Source organism: Podarcis pityusensis (assembly GCF_964106645.2).
Source record: "Podarcis pityusensis genome assembly, chromosome: 10".
Classification (NCBI taxonomy): domain Eukaryota; kingdom Metazoa; phylum Chordata; class Lepidosauria; order Squamata; family Lacertidae; genus Podarcis; species Podarcis pityusensis.
In genome coordinates this window covers 40,147,094-40,166,124 of record NC_138035.1, presented here as the reverse complement: position 1 = coordinate 40,166,124, position 19,031 = coordinate 40,147,094, and the positions used below count along the sequence as shown (strand labels likewise).

At 43.5% G+C, this 19,031-nt stretch overlaps 1 protein-coding gene across 2 annotated transcripts in view; it reads left to right on the top strand.

The window, feature by feature from the left end:
* Positions 1-18,260, top strand: part of ALX1 (ALX homeobox 1) — a 30,795-nt gene extending 12,535 nt beyond the window's left edge. The window contains exons 3-5 of one of the 2 annotated variants that reach the window (XM_080971512.1): positions 4,018-4,146; positions 16,771-16,827; positions 17,621-18,260. In XM_080971512.1, the coding sequence (XP_080827638.1) occupies positions 4,018-4,146; positions 16,771-16,827; positions 17,621-17,941 (507 nt within the window). In that variant the 3' untranslated portion in view covers positions 17,942-18,260. The remainder of the gene's footprint in view (positions 1-4,017; positions 4,147-16,770; positions 16,828-17,620) is intronic. The other variant, XM_080971513.1, reaches the window with a different exon arrangement.
* Positions 18,261-19,031: the final 771 nt, after the last annotated feature.

Genomic DNA, 19,031 nt, shown 5'->3' with positions numbered 1-19,031 from the left:
TAAAAGGCCGTCCCTGCTGCTTTGGGCAATATTAGGAAGGGGCGGGTACATGTGTGTTTGGGTATCCTGAAGGGCTAAAAGCAATAAATAACCTCCACAAATGATTAACACTCAAATCAGTTTCAGAAACATTTCTGTTTAAAGTTCCTGCTCCGATATTAGATTTGAAATGCATTAAAGGCTTTAGTTCTTTCCTTGTTTGCTGATCTTTAAACATGAGCCAGGGGGAACAGCACTATTTTTGAGCTGAGTTTAACGCTGTGTAATTTGACCAGAAATGTTGTGGCATGGAGGAGAACAACCTCCCTGCCATTTGACACCACAATGCTATTTTGATATTTGTTTCAAGTTGCGTTTTGTTGTTGTTGAAAGAAACAGGATCCATTTATTTATTCAGAGGCTTTGAAATAGGGTGAGTGAGAGGAGGGAGTAGCTTTGGCAACAAATGCTATGGTAATAACGTGTAACTCACATGAACAACCTTTTGGCAATAATTTATATAAATATGTGACTAGTGATACGATTTAAAGTTTCAAGCACATTTGTCGCACTGTAATGACTTTCTCTGGGTGCAGGAGCTCTGTGTGTGTGTGTGTCTGTCTGTCTGTCTGTCTGTCTGTCTGGAGCTCCTCTGATCACAAATGCTTCCCCTTTCACTTCAACGGAATGTAAGTATTCTTTGATATGTGTGGAGCTTCCTCTCTCCAGAAGTGAACAAGGGCAAAGCACAAGTGCAGGAGCGCCACATCATTACTGTGGACTATTGTAACGTATTAGGCATGGTGCTGCCTTTGGAGATAGTTTGGAAACTTGTCATTCCTTTTAAGAAAGCACTCCACTCTTCTGTTTTTCATTTTCAATGGTCACTGTGCTCAGCATGCTTAGTCCTCCCTTCTAGGTTGCCCCCACTCAATCTTTTTTAAAGACTCAGGGCACTGCAAAGTGCCTTGCTGATGAGACGCTAGAGTTCCACCACCTTAATTCCCCATACACATATTTACATCAAAATTAGCATATGCAGATATTATGCCATGGACCTGTGGCCCAAGTTCTTTAAGTACCTAGGGACTTCCCTGATCCTGGTGGCACTTACTAGCTGAGTTCACTATTTGATGGAGTGAAAGCATCCTTTGTATGCATCAGAAGTGGGGAACCTGTGGCCCATTGCTGAACTCCAACACCCATGATCCTTGACTGTTGTCCAGGCTGGCTGGAGCTGGAATACAACAACATCTGGATTCTTAACCCAACCAACATTACAGGTTCCTAATTCCTCCCCTACTTTATGAAATATGAGGAGCAGGAGCTTTCCCATCATTTACCATTGTGGTAGCAAAATTAAGGATGTGTCTAATTTTTTAAAAGAGACCTACCTGGCTCCATCTTTGATTGTCTTTGGTGGACTATGAAATAATGTTTATTCCAGTATGCTACCCCCCCCCCCAATGTGTTATATGTGAAATGACATCATGCTGAGGGGTATATTCACATTTTGTAAATGTTACTGCTATGACAATATTTTAATCTGTAACTTTATCCATTTTGTGTACCATTTCAAGCATTTTTCTTTTTTTTAAATGGACAACAATACCCGAAAACCAATAAATATAAAAAATATGTAAGTCACAGAAACCTAGACTAGAGAGATCACCATAAAGTATGCTTGGCCTTTAGATTGCTTGCTCTAAATTTTTTAAACTAGGTCATCCCCCTTCCACCAATAACATTGTTTGGGAAGGCATTCAGTCAACTCTCCTGAAGGGATTTTGGAAGTAACCAAGGGATGCCCTTTTTAAAGTGTGGTGGTGACAGGTTAACCTGATCCATCATGAACATATGGGAGGGCTGGAACTCAGAACAGGGTGACTCAGAATATGAAATCTGAACGAAGCCAGGAGACAGTGGGCTGCCATCTCAGCATCTGCCAGAGCATTCAGTCCTACACAAGACAGTAATCTGCTGCTGCTTTTACCAGATCAGTCACAGTCTCAGAGTTCTCCTCTAGCCAAACACCACAAGACAATAAAAATAAGATGTTTGTTACATTAGGATTGAATGAGCTGTTTTATTCAGAGTTAGACGATTCATCCAGCCAATCATAGGAGCCAACTCCTAGGGGCCAAGGCCCTTTTGGCCACCCCAAGAAAATATTTGAGCCTCCCCCCTAAGTTGATAGGCATTGCCATTCAAATGGTGTTTGTGTGCACCGTGTCTTGTGATTGAATGTGGGGCTTGCCCCCCCCATATTTTATTCAGGTTGACACCCTTGCAGTAATTGGCACCAATTTATTGATCTCTTATTCTGTCTGGTGAGGGACGCGGGTGGCGCTGTGGGTAAAACCTCAGCGCCTAGGATTTGCTGATCGCATGGTCGGCGGTTCGAATCCCCGCGGCGGGGTGCGCTCCCGTCGTTGGGCCCCAGCGCCTGCCAACCTAGCAGTTCGAAAGCACCCCCGGGTGCAAGTAGATAAATAGGGACCGCTTACCAGCGGGAAGGTAAACGGCGTTCTGTGTGCTGCGCTGGCTCACCAGATGCAGCCTGTCACGCTGGCCACGTGACCCGGAAGTGTCTGCGGACAGTGCTGGCTTTCGGCCTATAGAGTGAGATGAGCGCACAACCCTAGAGTCTGTCAAGACTGGCCCGTACAGGCAGGGGTACCTTTACCTTTTTACCTATTCTGTCTGGTAGCAGATTGTATGTGTTTCCAGCACCAGTGTTGTATAATTGACTTGGGCCATTAGGCAGTTTGAGACGGCCTCCTCAGGCAGCAGGAGCTAAGGGGCAGGCTGTGGAGGTTAGATGATGGAGGACAGAGCTGTGTGTGCCATGCGGCCAAAACAGCACCTCCTTAGCCAGACTGCTGTCCTCAGTTGTGGCAGAGGGACATGGTACTGTCACTGGTGATAAGAATATAAGAATAGCCTGCTGGATTGGGCCAATGGCCCATCTAGTCCAGGACCCTGTTATTGCAGTGGCCAGCCAAATGCCTGTGGGAAACCAGTGAGCATAACATGAGTACAAGAGCACAGTCCCCTCCCATGGTTTTCAACAACAGGCATTCAGAAGCATTGCTACCTCTAACTGTGGAGGTAGGGCATAGTCATCATGGCCTGCTGCCACTGATATCCCTCTCCTTCATGAGTTTGTCTAATCCTATTTTAAAGACCTCCAAATTGGTGGCCATCACTGCCTCCTGGGGGAGTGTGTCTAATAGTTTGACTATGTGCTAAGTGCAGAAATCCTTTTGTTTATCTGTCCTAAATCTTCCAATGTTCAGCTTCATTGGATGCTCACAAATTCTAGAGCAGAGGTTGGATGGCCATCTGTCATGTATGATTTAGTTTAGATTCCTGCATTGCAGGGGGTTGGACACGGGTGGTGCTGTGGTCTAAACCACTGAGCCTCTTGGGCTTGCCAATCAGAAGGTTGGTGGTTCAAATCCCCGTGACGGGGTGAGCTCCCATTACTCTGTCCCAGCTCCTGCCAACCTAGCAGTTTGAAAGCACACCAGAGCAAGTAGATAAATAGGTACCGCTGTGGTGGGAAGGTAAATGGCATTTCCATGTGCTCTGCCTTCCATCACAATGTTTCATTGCACCAGGAGCGGTTTAGTCATGCTGGCCACATGACCTGGAAAGCTGTCTGTGGACAAACACCAGTGCCCTTGCCTTGAAAGCGAGATGAGTGCCCCAATCCCATAGTCGCCTTTGACTGGACTTAACTGTCCAGGGGTCCTTTACCTTTTACCTTACTAGAAGACCCTCAGGGTCCCTTCTAACTCTACAATTCTAGGATTCTATTAATGGGAAAGAACCTTTTCTTTAGCCACGTTCTCCTTTCCGTGCATATTTTAAGAAACTTACATCATGTTGCCTCTTACTCACCTTTTCTCTAAACTTAAAAAGTAAGTCTTGAAGTAAGATTCAGCTGCCAGCTGTGGAGGGGTATGTTATCTTGCCCTTTGCCTCAGGTCGTCCCCCTGAGTAGTCTAACCATTGTTGTCTTCTCTGATGTAGGTCTGGTTCCAAAACCGAAGGGCAAAGTGGAGAAAGAGGGAACGGTATGGGCAAATCCAACAAGCCAAAAGTCATTTTGCTGCCACCTATGACATATCTGTTCTACCGAGGACTGATAGCTACCCACAGGTATTTAATATATCAAAGCTTTGGTTCTTTAACTGCAAGCTCTCTGTGTTGACACTTCTGAAATCAACTCATATTTTGGCCATTGTTGGCACCCAAGCCAGAGCCACATGGGGCACTTTGGCGTGTACCATGGGGTTCTTGCATGGAAATCTGTCACATCCACTGGGGAGAGAGAGTAAGCACAAGATGTACTTTTTAGTTTGAGAGGAACTCTGATCTTCCTTCCTGATCTGAGGCCAAGAAACAGCCCTACATGCACTAAAATGAATGGGACAGCCCCGCATGTCAGGGGAGCTGAGCTCCATGTGTTCATTGGAGTTTCTCCAGCTGTAAGGAGTTTCAGTGACTAGGATGATTGCTTCCTAATTTGTAGGTATGATTTAATTATAATATATATTAAGCGTTTTAATAGAATTTCTAGATGAGTACAAATTCTTGAAAGGCAACCAGATGGTAAATGTGTTACACTTATGATCAAACCATTGTACAATCTTGCTCTTTAGATTCAGTGCATTTGTTAACTATTAGAAGAAATCTAACCTCCTGTAGTATGATAAGACAGTATTTCTAGTTGGGTTTTTTTTTTTTTTTGGCAACTTATACTCTGCTTGACTAAGAATTCTATAAAAACAGTAATTGCAGCCAACCATCTGTTTTCTTTTTATTCCTTTCTGTGCCCGACCGTTAATTGTATAATTTTATTTTCCTTAACACACATTTTTTATCCCCCCCCCTTTGTAAATGTCACAAGGCATTGTAATCAGAGCAGCTGAAGTGTTCACAAAGATAAACAAATAGCTGTTGGAATATTGTGGGAATGTATTCCTATTAAAAAAAGACAGTTTGGAGGAAATTCATTAAACTCTTTCCAAAGTCACAAAGTTGGATAGCTAGTAAAACGTCAGGCACTTGCTATTTGTCTGGCATTTGAACCATTTTTCTCTTTGGCCAATTTGGCCAATTCTTCAAGGTGATTTAGGCCCCCTCACAAGTCATAAAATTAACCAAAGGTTATCTACCTCTACCTCACACTAAAACAGAATTTAACGTTGCTGTAATCGTAAAGCTAATGTTAATTGTTTTTTAAAGTCTGAAATACACGAGATTTACTTCCAGGTAGAAGTATTTAGTCTGGGAACACCAGAGTGGGGAAAATGGCAGCACAATTGGTGGCAACTGGGTGGCACTTGCCAAACAGCAGGTGACTTTGTGATCTCAGTGTGAGCTTTGAAATTTAGCCTGCAATCCTATGGCCCCTTACATATGTATATCCACCTTACTTCTGAGTAGGCATGTATAGAATTGCACAGTTAGCCTGATTTCCTGAAATTTCTAGGTATATGTGTATTCCCCCTGCCATATGCGTATACTAGATATGCCTGGGGGGGGGGGAGTAGGAAAATTCCTACGGGCTCCACTGTCCCTAACATCTGGATGTTCAGTGTTAGTGTGAAAGAGACCTACATGTCTACAACTGTGTGTACGTAATCAGGATCCCTGCTGTATGCACACTAATGCTGAACACTGGGATAGAAGACCAGCATCTGCAATATCACTCCCTCTGCCATCAGTGAACATGTGGCAGAGCGAGAATGCATATGCATCAATTTTATATGTTATATAAATCACAGCCTGAATTAGCAGCAGCCAACATAGCAGATTGTCAGGGTGAGCCACTCTCCAAAAGCACCACCTTTAAGGAACCCAAGTGAACTTTAGGTTACATTTCTGCAACTGGGCAATGCACGGAATAGCTCCCCATGTATTTAAATGCAAAGTGGTTATTTGAGTGACCGGCCTGGGGCTGTTCAACAGGCTCCAAGTCCAAGAACAGGGACAAAGAACCTGTGGTCCTTGAGAGATGATGTTGGACTACAACTCCCATCATTGCTGATCAGTGTCCTTGCTGGCTGAGGCTGATAGGAGCTGGGACTTGGGAATGTCACAACATCTGGAGGGTCTCAGGTTCCCCATTCATTCTGGGCATCTAGGCAGCCACTGGGATCCAGTTCATTTGTTCATTTGTTCATTTGTTCATTCATTCATTCATTCATTCATTTATTCATTCACCATCTGTTGAGTACTCAGTAGGAAGAGCAGGTGCCCTGTAAACTAGGTCCCAAGGTTCTGGACACCTGGGACATTGCCATCAGCCTGCTCAGAGGTGTCCCAGGTGTAAGGAGTTGTGGGACAAATCATTTCCAGAACACTTGATCTTCCTACTGAACACTTGGACACTCAAAAGCTACCGTATTTTTTGCACCATAACACTCACCTTTTTCCTCCTAGAAAGTAAGGGGAAATGTCTGTGCGTGTTATGGAGCGAATGCCTACGGATGGCGGGGGGGGGGGGATCTGTTGCAGTCGTGAGCAGAGGATCCATGGTTCCCTTTCCTTCCCTCCTCCGTGGCTTGCTTTGAAACAGCAAAGCGGGAGAAGAGCTGCTGAGTGGGGAGGAGAGAGGGACATAGAGCCTGCTTCTTTAAAGGAGCAAAGCAGGAGAGGAGAGGAGCCTTCTCCTCTTATACCCCTCTTCTGCATTATTAACAGCATCCTTCTCCACCACCCCACACGTGTTCCTTGTCCCTTGAGTGCTTTTCCTTCCCTTCCCACTTAAAATGTGGTTACAAAGCACGGATCCACATGGATCCTCAGGATTTTTGCACTGGGTCACCCCAAATTCACCATCAGATCACATAGCATGTCCATGGCTACAGCTTGCACCAAAAAAATCACGCACCCACTGTTGCCTGGGGCTGCAGTGGTGCAAAAACATGGTTACAAAGCATGGATCCACATGGATCCTCAGGATTTTTGCATTGGGCTACCCCAAACTCACCATCAGATCACATGTCTGTGGCCACAGCATGAACCACAAAAATCATACATCCACTGTTTCGTTTAGAATATTTATTTTCTTGTTTTCCTCCTCTAAAAACTATGTGCGTGTTATGGTCGGGTGCGTGTTATAGAGCGAAAAATACGGTACATGTCCCATGATCTCTAGTATGTATGATACTGTTTTTCATGATAATGATAATCATAATAATCATCTAATTTAAAAAACAATTATTATAACATGCTTAACATTCTGAGTAGCTGTACAAAAAACAAAAACAGCTTATAGATGTCAAAACATGAGCTGCTTAAAGTTCTGGATCTCTTAGTCTCTCAGTTGCACTCTGTCTCTGTGTGTTTCCTTCTCTCTGTGTTGTTGGCATCCATCTCAAGACACACACACACACACACACACACACACACACACACACTAATAGAGATTGAATGGGACCACAGAATTCAGAGTTGTTGCTGTGATTACTGTCAAGCATTTAAACATTTGTGATCACAGCGGATCTATTTAAATTAACGGGCCTAACTTAGTCATATTAGTTCATTTCAGTGAGTCTACTCAGAATAAATCTTAGTTGAATTTCACTTATTATTATCTCATTTTCTTTGGGTGGCTTACAAAACCAAAAAGATGTGCAAAAACAATCTCAGCACAAATAACACAGCATCAAAGAACACCAAAACCATCATGAGTGAATAACGGTAATATAATAGCAAATGCAAAGCAATTTGTGCCCAGATCTAAGTACACTAAAAACATATAATTAAGGGCCCTGTGAGAATGTGCTCTTAAGTGAAGACGTTCAGGAACAATTTCTGTTATTTTATCTGTTTATGCCTGTGTGTCCATCCTTCCTCCAAGTAGCCGAGCAATAAGTCAGATGGAGAAAACAGCATGCCAATGGCAACCTGGTAAATGTTGTGGCATAGGAGAGAGTGGAATCCAGAGTTCCTCTCAGGAATGGCTGAAGGAACTGGAAGGGAGCCATAGCTCTATGGTAGAGCAACTGCTTTGCATGTAGAAGGTGCCAGATTCAATCCCCAGCATCTCCAGATAGGGCTGGGAGAGACTCCTGTCTGAAACCCTGGAGAGCCACTGCCAGGCAATGTAGACAGTATGGAGCTGGATAGACCAGTGGTCAGAGGCAGTTTCCTGTGTTCTCAGGGAATCTTTGCTTGAGTCTAGGAAACATGGGTAGTTGCAGAGAATCAAAAGTGGGGGAGAAGAAGCTGAGTCCCAAATCTCTGAGTTTAGCAAGGGGTTGTGGCAGTGGGAGCTCCAGATCCATTTAGGCAGGGTTATCAGAATAGCACAGTCAACAGCAGCATATTTCACTTAGATCACCAAAGCCTGCAAAGTCAGTGGTTTGCTGATCCTCATCATGACATGCCTTTGTATTTAGCATGTCTTTAGCTATTTCTGAAAAATATTTAGATCCTGCAGTGCCCTGGCCTAAATGGGATCTTCAAGGTGCCATTAGTCTAGCTCAGTATTGTCTGAAGGGACGCAGGTGGCACTGTGGTCTAAACCACTGAGCCTCTTGAGCTTGCCGATCAGAAAGTCAGCAGTTCAAATCCATGTGATAGGGTGAGCTCCCATTGCTTTGTCCCAGCTCCTGCCAATCTAGCAGTTTGAAAGCATACCAGCATGAGTAGATAAATAGGAACTGCTGTGATGGGAATGTAAATGGTGTTTTTGTGTCCTCTGGCACTCATCATGATGTTCTGTGCACCAGAAGCAGTTTGGTTATGCTGGCCACATGACCTGGAAAGCTTTCTGCAGACAAACAGTGGCTCCCTCACCTTGAAAGCGGAGATGAATGCTGCATCCCATAGTCAAATTCGACTGGCCTTAACCATCTAGGGGTCCTTTACCTTTTACCTAATACTGCCTACACTGCCTGGTAGTAGCTCTCCAGGATTTCAGGCAAATGTCTCATCCAACCCTACTTGGAGACTCCTGGGATTGAACCTGGACCTTCTGCTTGCAAGGAAGATGCTTACCGCTGTGCTATGGCCTTTCCCCGTTTCCTGGTATCCTGATCTTCCTAGGTCCTCAAGTATACATGCAGTCTCCATGGATGCTAAAGGTTCCCCACTTCCAAAGAAACTGGGAGGAATGCGCAACCTGGGATGTGAGGCTAGATCCATTGTCCTGCAGCCCTGTTGCCCCAGCTGTCGGCTCTTCCTTCCAGTAAGCCTGAATAGGTCTTGTGTCACACACATGGATGTCACAGGGCATGAGTTTCTTAGTAGTGGATGCTGATAAGAACTCCATTTTGACTTGTCCAAAGAGTGGCAGAGTCCCATTGGGAACATGGTGTTGAATTGCTGCAACCTCTTCAGCGTTTAGCTGCATGATGTGACTTCATGGTAAGGGTACTGAACTAAGTAGTGATGGGGTGGGGAGAGAACCATTTGTACTACCTTGAGCTATTTGGAGGAAAAGCTGGATGGAAAAAATAATAAGTAGATCTTAAAGAAAAATGCACTGAGGAAGGTAGGTGTCAGCAGCTGGAGGAACCTGGGCCAAATCTCCCTCACTGAGAGATAACATCTACTGACTCCAGAGGCAAAGGCGTTGTGATGAAATGGGCATTAGCAAGTGACTGGAGGAAGGCAGAAGTTGAGCTGCTGCTCTTACTCCTCACTCCTGTTCAAAGTGGCTAAAGTAAGAAGATGACATCTCTCCTGAAAAGGGCAAACGGAACAGAATAGCTGGCTTTGTGTCATCAGGATTGGGGAACATGCTCATCTAGTTTATGTGCACTGGAGGAACGGCTGCAGCTCAGCAAAAGAACACATGCTTTGAAGTAAAAGGAATGAGGATCAGTTCTTGGTGTCTCCAGGTATGGCAGGAAAAGGCTTCAGACTGAAGCCCTGGAGAGTAGCTTCCCATCAGTGTCAACAATATTGAGCTAGATGGTCTGACTTGGTAGAAGGCATTTTCTTGTATTTGATGTATTTAGCCAATGGCAAAGTTCCCAACAGTGGGGCAACTTTGGGGGCTCCTGATTCAAAAAGCAAGGGTGTGAGGAACTATATAAATCTGCATGTGCTATTTGTTAAACCTTGCATCTTAATTCCACATAGGGGCCCTTTATGACCAGAGCACACATGGGGGACTTCCATTAGCAATAATCAGAGTTACATGCTCAAATTAAATACTCCATATGGTGCATATTACACACCACATGGCATTTGACTAAAATATGTTTTTGTTCTGCACGAAGCTGACAAATAACTACAGAGGCGCCCCATCCTTCTTGGAACCAACCATTCTGATTTGTGCTGACCACAGCCCTTTAGTCTGGGTAGGGTCATACAGTGAATATTTTGCACAGCACCAGTCCCCCAAGACTACTGATATTGCATAACACTTGACTCTGCAAGACACAAAGGCTACTACTGTCATTTTAACTTCCAAGTATGTACTGTATAATGTGCCTTTGCATCATCAACCCCCTTTGCAAGTTTTGTTAGGAGACTTGTCTATACACTGAGCATCTATCTATACACAGTCAGACCACTGGTCTATCTTGTTGCTCAGGGGTGGGGAACCTCCTGTTTGTGTGAGAAATATGACCTCCCAGGCGTCTCCATTTGGCCCATGAAGCCATTTTGGGCAAGTCACAGCCACTTGCTATACATCTGACATTATACATGATGGGTTTCAGAGGTTCAAAGAGCAATATAGGGCTCTTTGCAACAGGGCTTTCATACAGCCCTGTGCTGTGTTTTGAAGTCCTGACAACCTGGGCATCAAATCCCAGTGTGGTCTGATATCATAGTGACATCAGGTGTTTGACAGGTGGTGGTAGGGAGATGAACATCTGGCTCATCTGCCAGAAAAGTTTTCCCACCCCATTGTAGTTCTTAAGACCCTACCAACCTCTCCGCCCCCCCATTGCTGCCTATCAGGGATTTCCCCCCTAATGTACCCAGCAGGAATTTTCTTCAGAACAGCCTCAGGGGAGGAAAGGGTTTAATTCCCCCCCCCCATTCCTGCTGTGATCCTGCTCATTATTAGTCCTGCCCCTCCAACAGCAGATGCTATTTGCATTTTTTTTAAAAAAAGAAATGTGTACATTAAATGTGTGCGTTTAACATAAAGCCTGACTGGTCCTGATTCCTGGTCAGAAGAATGGCAGAATCCTCAGCCTGTGTCATACTGAAAGGACCTTTCAGGAGATACAGCATAACATGGATACATGGGAAAGGGTCATACATCTAACCTCTAACTTAAGAGACTCCTTTGGATGAGTGGGGCAGAGTCCAGGTGCTCAGGGGCACAGCTTTGTAAACAGTGGCAGAGCCAACAGAATCCAGATTCTGATGTTCGGCAAGCAGAAAGAAGGAAGTAGAAAGGCATGGCAGCTGATGGTTTAGGTGGCAAAAGCAGTCTGGCAAAGCAAATACATATAGCACACACATGTGCAGAATAACTGGAGGGTAGTTAAAATTTTGAACAAACAAACTAAAAATACATCGTATTTAAACAACTTTGATCATGTTGCTCCTAATTCACAGATAAGAAAACACTGAGGTACAGCAATTTGCAACCATCCTAAGTTCCAATAGTGAATCCACATTAGAGAATTCTTTAAAATAAGATATGCAGAATGTTTTCCCTTCACCGCTGAGCAACTGCAGCCTCACCCTATGCTCCTCCTGCGTTCTCTCCCCCCAACCCCTTTCTTGACGGGGTCTCTCCCTCCTCCAGTTGAAGCAGCCTGGGAGAAGCAGAGAGAACTAGGATCTGATTTATATTTAGCAATTAGGCTTTGGGAAGAAAAACCCAGAACAACAACAACAAAGAAGCAACCTACCATGCTGAGAACTGGAGTGGATATTCCTTCATTTATATAGATTTTCTGATCATCTCTCAATTGGCTATGGGTCCCTGTTTCAGTTTCCCCTGGTTGATTGATGCCCTGATTGCAACTCCAGCTATCCTGCATTGCTAAATTCTTCAGAGAGAAGGGATGTTCAACATCTTCAAAATTGACATAGTCGTATCACCGTCAACATTTTCAGGAGGCTGCAGTAAAAGTGACACAAGCAGGAGAAGTTGGCAGTCAGAATACCATTGGGGGTTAAGTGTCTGCTTTGGAATGCATTTTGCACATATCATAGTTATACTCTGCTTGAAAGAGCTGTCCATCCATGTTTAAGGCACTTCAAGAAAAAAGGCAAAGAATGCTAACTATTTAAAAGAGGAGAAACTGAAAGCACTGCACCGTTCAAGGGCAGATCAGGACTGTGTACACATCATACGTTTAAAGCACATTAACCCCTTTCCCCGAATCCTGGGAACTGTAGTCTACCCATCACAGAGCTATGTTTCACACACCCTTTGGAAACTACAGTTTCAAGGTTTATTTGGGGAAGGAAATGTGCTTTAAATGTGTAGTGTGTACATAGCCGCGGTTGAGTGTCTGCAGTGGTAACAACAAAAAGTGGTTATTGTATCAGCGACATTTTTAAAGGGCCATAGCTGAACAATACTGTTAAATCTGCAGTGCTTAGAATGGAGATAAGCCTCTTTGATGTTAAAAGAGTAGCAGCTAAATTGGACTAGAGATAAGCTTTTTAAAGAGCAGAGAAAGGCTTTTTGTGCCTGCTGGCTTTTGAGGAATAGGCAGAAGTTTTTTTCCTGTGTTCCTACAGTGGTAAGGTAAGAGATATGGAAAATGTTACCTGCATAGGAAAATGCTAGGTACCACAGCGCAAAGAGAGAAAATAAACTCTGAAAATAAGATGTCTGATCTTAGTACTGTGGTGCTTAGTGCTTAGACTGCAGCTAAGAGATCATTAGTGCTTAGATCAGAGATAACCAGGGCTTGGAAAGTTTGTTTTTAAAAGGCCCATCCTTTTACAAAAGAAATAGTTCATGTCCATCCAAATTTATAACTTTTTACAGTTCATAAAAAATTAGTACCGCCCTCCCCCCCCTGCATTCTGAATGTTACAAAGCAATGTGCTGAAGTTCAGGGTTCAAAAGTAAATCTAAACCAAATACAAGTAAAAAGAAGTTTGACAGACAGAATGGCAACAGATGAAGCTTTCCCCATAATTGTATTTTCATACTAGAAAAGACTTATCCTGTTTAATTTCTGTCTGTCAGACAGCTGTTAAAAGCTTTGTTCCTGTACTTGTGCTTTTTGCTGCAAGCTGTTGGAAGTCAACTTTGTTCAGCTGAACTAATTCATTCCAAGGGCTGGAGATAACAGATCTCTGCACCTGACAGGCCAAATTCAGAAGCCTAACTAGTATAAGTTTGCTAGTCTTTGCCTATTTATATTGTCCACTAGCAAATATATCAATTAGCGCTAAAGAAATTGTAGTTTATTTAACCGTATAAGGCTGTGATCCTTATATCCACTTACCTGGAGTAAGCCCAGTTGAATTCAATGGGACTTGCTTCTGGGTTGGCATGTATAAGATTGCTCTGATCAAATGCATCTAAATAAATGTGCAAGTTACCACAACGTAGGTGGCCATCTGAAATACTGAAGGAGGTGATAATTTACTAGCTGTTAAGAAAAATGACCGCCTTGTCAAAAGAAAAAAAAAAAACTTTAATATTTTCTGTTTCATTCTTGATATTGTAACACATAGGAGCCGAAACAGCTTCACAAATTAATATGTGCCCTCACAGATTAAAGTTACCTCTGTCTATTAATCAACTAAAATTGTAGTTGATTAATGTGTTTGCTAATCTGATTGAATTTTACAGCGCTTCCACCCCACCCCCATCCCCACTGCCACTCACACACATGTACTACAGTAAGGAAAAATATTGAAGGGCTCTTTAGTGATTTCACAGTAACCACAAGAGCAAAACTCAAGATGTTTGTGATGTTAACAGAAACCAGAGATGAGATCTATGTATAGGCTTATTCAGAATCGCCTTGAATTGCCTTTTATATACTACACAGATCACAGGAAAAATATTTTCTTTAAATTCAAGTACTGTCTCCTTTCTGCCCTACATTCCAGGAGAGGCACTGATGTTTTCTACGTATTGTAAAACAGGGCTGTATTTATTTTTAAAATTCCAATATATATTTTACACTTAGGAATTTATTTAGTGAAACTTAACAGCATATATCTTGTTAAACAGTCAACCTGCTGCAAATCTTTACCTATCCACTTAAAATAAAGAATTGCTAATTTGAGGAACAGAGAATTAGGCTTTTAAGTAGTGCTGTGAAACAGACAGGATCACAACTTTTAAAGTTACATCACGTTCGCAAACCAAGCAACGAGAGTTCTGCTGGATACCCTTTTGTTATCAGATTGATGATTGCGTTTCCCTCAAGTAAAGAAAAGCTAAACAACCTATTTGCCAACTTTATAAATTTTCAGTTTTATTTGCTTGACATGACTTTTGTGGTTAAATTCTAGCATTTCAAGACAAATTAAAGGGATAGGAAGATGATGAAACACGGGAAAACATTTGCCTGGCTGAACTTAAAGCACACGTTGCTACAGGAACTTTTGGCTCTCTAAGGATTTAGTCCCCTTTTACTTTGGCATGAAAATAATTTGGTCCACTGATCCATTTTCTTTCCTTTTAATCCTCCCCTCACATGCTTCCAACATCTTCCCATTGTTCCTTGGCACTCCAAGTATCCCACTTGACAAAAACTTGGGATGCAACATTGCTGGAGGAATCGCGTCATATGAACCCAGGAAAGCTGCTTTCACACCACGTTGGGCCAATAGTCCAATTTGTTCAGTGCTGTCTACACTGACTGACATCCCCAGGCAGGGCTGGGAATGTTGTTGCTGTTGTCCCCACCCCCACCCCAGTCTGAAATCCTTAGAGCCACTGCTGGTCAGGATGGGGGGGGGGGAAATACCAGGTTAAATAATGCTAGATGGGCCTGTGGGCTGTTCATATGAGACTGCAAATATTCAACGTCAAAAGCTTTCTGAAACAGGATTTGTAGGCTCTGCACCTGTGCTTTGGAATCCCAATCATGCCAGAAGATTCAGATTTTGGTTTTTCAAATTCCAGTGGTGATCTGTGGCTCTTGCCTTCTGTTCTGCTTAATTCACTATGTCATAGTTGCAATGCCCTACAGAGACCCCTCGGTTCAGCGCCCAGTGTGGTGGAGCTGGTCACACTGCCCTAATGCCCCCAAGGCCCCTATGAATGGGCAGTGGTATGTTTGCAGAGGCCATCTCACCTTTAGCTAAATATGTTGTGGGGGGGCACTCCTCCTTTGTATGGGAGACTAGGAGGGCAGCCTTTCTCAACCTGTGGGTCCCCAGATGTTGTTGAACTACAACTCCCATCACCCCTAGCTAGCAAGGCCAGAGCTCAGGGATGATGGGAGTCGTAGTCCAACAACATCTGGGGACCCACAGGTTGAGAACCGCTGTAAGGTGACCCTGGTTTGGAATTTTGTTCCCCCCCACCCCAGACAATCTGCAAAAACAAAGGCTTGAGGGCATATTTGTCCTGCCACAACTGTAATGAATCTGCGTTGTTTTGCTTTTAGACAAAATGACTTGGCATTCCTCCCACCCCTCCGTCCCCATTCACTCTTTGGTCCAGGCCTGGGTCTGAGGCCAGATCAGAGAGATAAGCTGTCCTTTTGCAGCTCTGCTTGGACTTTTACAGCTTGCACCTCCACACAGAGATCAGAATATAAGGTTGCAGCTGCACACATACCTAACTTTTTGAGCTAAGGAATGAGGCCCCTTTCATAGGCACATTCACTAGGAAAATAACGGGTAAGAACAGTTGCAAACATCCATCAGGAAAAAAATGGTAGAAGGCATTTAGCTCCTCATAAAGCAAAACTTTAACTTGGAGAAGATTTGACACAGCAGTAAAGCACACACTATTTCTCTTTCATATATCCTTTTTTAAAAAAATAATGAGGAAGGGCTCTTAAATTTTTACTTTTACTTTCTATTAAAAGCAAATCAGATTGATGAAGTAAAATTCCCATGGACTTTCAGAATATATTTCACTTTACACTTGCTTTCTTTATGCGATGAAGCAGAAATCCTCTGCATTGGTTTCATAATTCCCACAAAATTACAGCTCATGGTGTTTTCAGTTTGGGGAGCATGCACGCACATTCTCCTCAGCCTAATTTTATTTAGAAAACAACAAGTTCAAGCCCTCACCCAGCCCTGAAGTCCATGGGGGTCATCTTGGGCCAGTTACTATATCTCAGTCTAGCCTACTTTATAAGGTTGTTGTGAGATAAAGCAGGGTGGGTAGTGGGAATGCATGCATCTTTTGTTCATTTGAGGAAAGGTCAGATAGAAACATCATTAAGCAATAGTAACAGGAGTGGCACGTGGCCAGGTGCAAGACAGGATAGAAATGTGAAACTCGGATTTTGGTTTGGGGATGAATTGGTTCCCCAGGAGCTGTGTCCGTAGGAGTGACTGGCATTCCAGGAAGCAGAGCATTTAGTCTAAACAGAATCACAGCACTAGTTCAATTGGGTGAGGAAAGCCCTCTAACTCAGCAGCATGAATATCATGCTCGAGAGCAACTTTGCAAAATTGTTTTATTTTTGTTCTGCATGTCAAAAAGCAGCAGCAGCAGCAGAGAGGATACACGAGTAATTCTTGTGACATCTCTGCATGCTTACAGTGTCATGCACAATTTAGTCAATAAAGATGACTGGCAGAAGGTGCAGGACTGACATCTGTGTCCCACAATTTGACGTGATAGAGGTTTATAAAATGACAAATGGGGAGGAGAGCACAGACGGAACTTTTTCTCTCTCATAATTCTAGAACTCGGAGTCACCCAAAGAAGTTGACTGGCAGCAGGTTCAGGACAGACAGAAGGAGGTACTTCTTCGCACTGTGCATAAGTAGCTTGTGGAACCCACCACCACAAGATGTGTTGATGGTCACTAGGTTAGGCAGCTTTAAAAATTAAGGAAATCCATGGGGCCTACTTCTTACTGGTTGCTGTCTATAGTACCCCCACGAACCTCTGAATATCAGGTGCTGGGACTGATGCCCTGATGCAAAAGTCCAGAGGATCTGTTGGAGACTATTTGAAAAAACAAGATGCTCAGCTAGATGGCTCTTGATGGCTCTTTTAGGTGCAAAGGGCAGAATTATGCATCTCTTTCACACTGAAAGATGCACAATGAACTTCAACTCCCTGTACGTTTGGAACTGAAAGGGAACTGCAGGAACAGTTTGGGATGTTGGATGCAGGGGTCCTCTAATTCAGCTGACTTTTGAGCACACAGGGCTTATTCCTAGAAGACAATCTGATGCCCATAAATCAGCTTCCATGGACACATTGCTCTCACTGGAGCCAGGTGAAAAGTTGGTTGTCACACAGTCTTGTGATTACAACCACAAAAACCCTTTCCCTGGAAACCTATCCTGTTTTGATTTTGAACATTTTTGTACAGGCTGTGCAAGGTGCTCCTAAACAAGCAAACCTTTGGACCCCTGTTGGCATCAGGTTTGTCATTTCCACAGAAATAAATGTTCTGCAGTTCCGTGAATGGCAGATGTGTCACCCGATTGCCCGAAAATGGACCAAATGAAGCAGAAAGCTATGTTAAGGAGGGGGGTGGCGGCAATTGTGCACATTTAATCTTCTTTGTTTTATATGTTCCAGATTCAGAATAATTTGTGGGCAGGAAATGCAGCGAGCGGTTCGGTGGTGACTTCCTGCATGCTTCCACGGGAGACCTCCTCTTGTATGACCCCTTACTCTCATTCACCTCGGACAGATTCTGGGTACTCGGGTTTTTCAAACCACCAGAGCCAATTCAGCCATGTTCCCCTCAACAATTTCTTCACTGACTCTTTACTTTCTGGAACCACCAATGGACATGCATTTGAAACCAAGCCGGAATTTGAACGGAGGTCTTCCAGTATTGCAGTTCTACGAATGAAAGCCAAAGAACATACCGCTAACATCTCCTGGGCCATGTAATGTAAGAGAATGTCCTTCTTTTTCAGAGTTCAGGCAAAAGGAAGAAGAAGAAAAACACCCACCCACCATCGTTTCTTATTTCCCATATTTAAAGGACCCAATCATAAGCTGCTGTGTGAAGAATTGCTACCGATCAGGAGATAGAAAGGAGCCCGCTTAAGCCAGATGCCTGATATGCTATTTAACAATCACATTTTTAAGCATAAACATGTAGGAGGACTCAAAATAGAACCACCATGTGCCAGTCTCCAGAAGCCCTCTTAAAAAATAGCCAAATATGTTGTACTGTACTGGTTGATGAAATATGATTGTAAAACCTGCAAAAAAGAATAAAAACCTATTAAAGAAGCACATCTGCTATACGTTGCTTGGTGTCAATGCTGTGTCAATGCAGAATTCCTTATTCACAGAATAGCAGGTAGTCTTTGGTGGAAAATGTAGGATGTGAAACACAAGAGCAGGCAAGTAGAACATTCCTAGAGTGAACATGTTTACACATGGGGAGGAATGTTTGTCCAGCCAGCAGGTAAACTTCCTGTTTCCTTCTGGGCTGGGACAGACTTCCTCTGCATGTGACTAGAGGTGGGTGTGGCCTCACCTGTGGAGGTAATGACAAAAGCACAGGGCAGGGCAGCCATCTCTCTCTCTTTCACCACATGCATCGAAGAAACAACATTGACTGAGCCAAAGATGCCCTCTTGACTTCCAGCCAAGAGAGGACAAAGGGACTGTCTTCTTATGAGATAGATTCCAAGTGTGTGTTACTTCATTAAGCTAAGTCCGCCTTCTGGGATCTGATTGTGAACAGAATGTGAGTAAACTCCTTTTATACTTTTGTAAAAGACTGTGTCATCTCTTATATTTTATGAGGGAATAAGGGGAAAATACCAGAACAGTTATTATAGAGGCTTTAGCGAGCCCGAGTAAACACATCCGTTGCAAAGTTTAAAATAAGGGGAATGTTACTCTGCTGAAATTGTGGAACTTGTTAACACAAGTTGGATAAGGATATAATCAGACAATATATCCTCTCCTGCATCCCCGAACATTCCCACAGAAAATGCATTTGTTATGACAGTGCTGCAAGGGA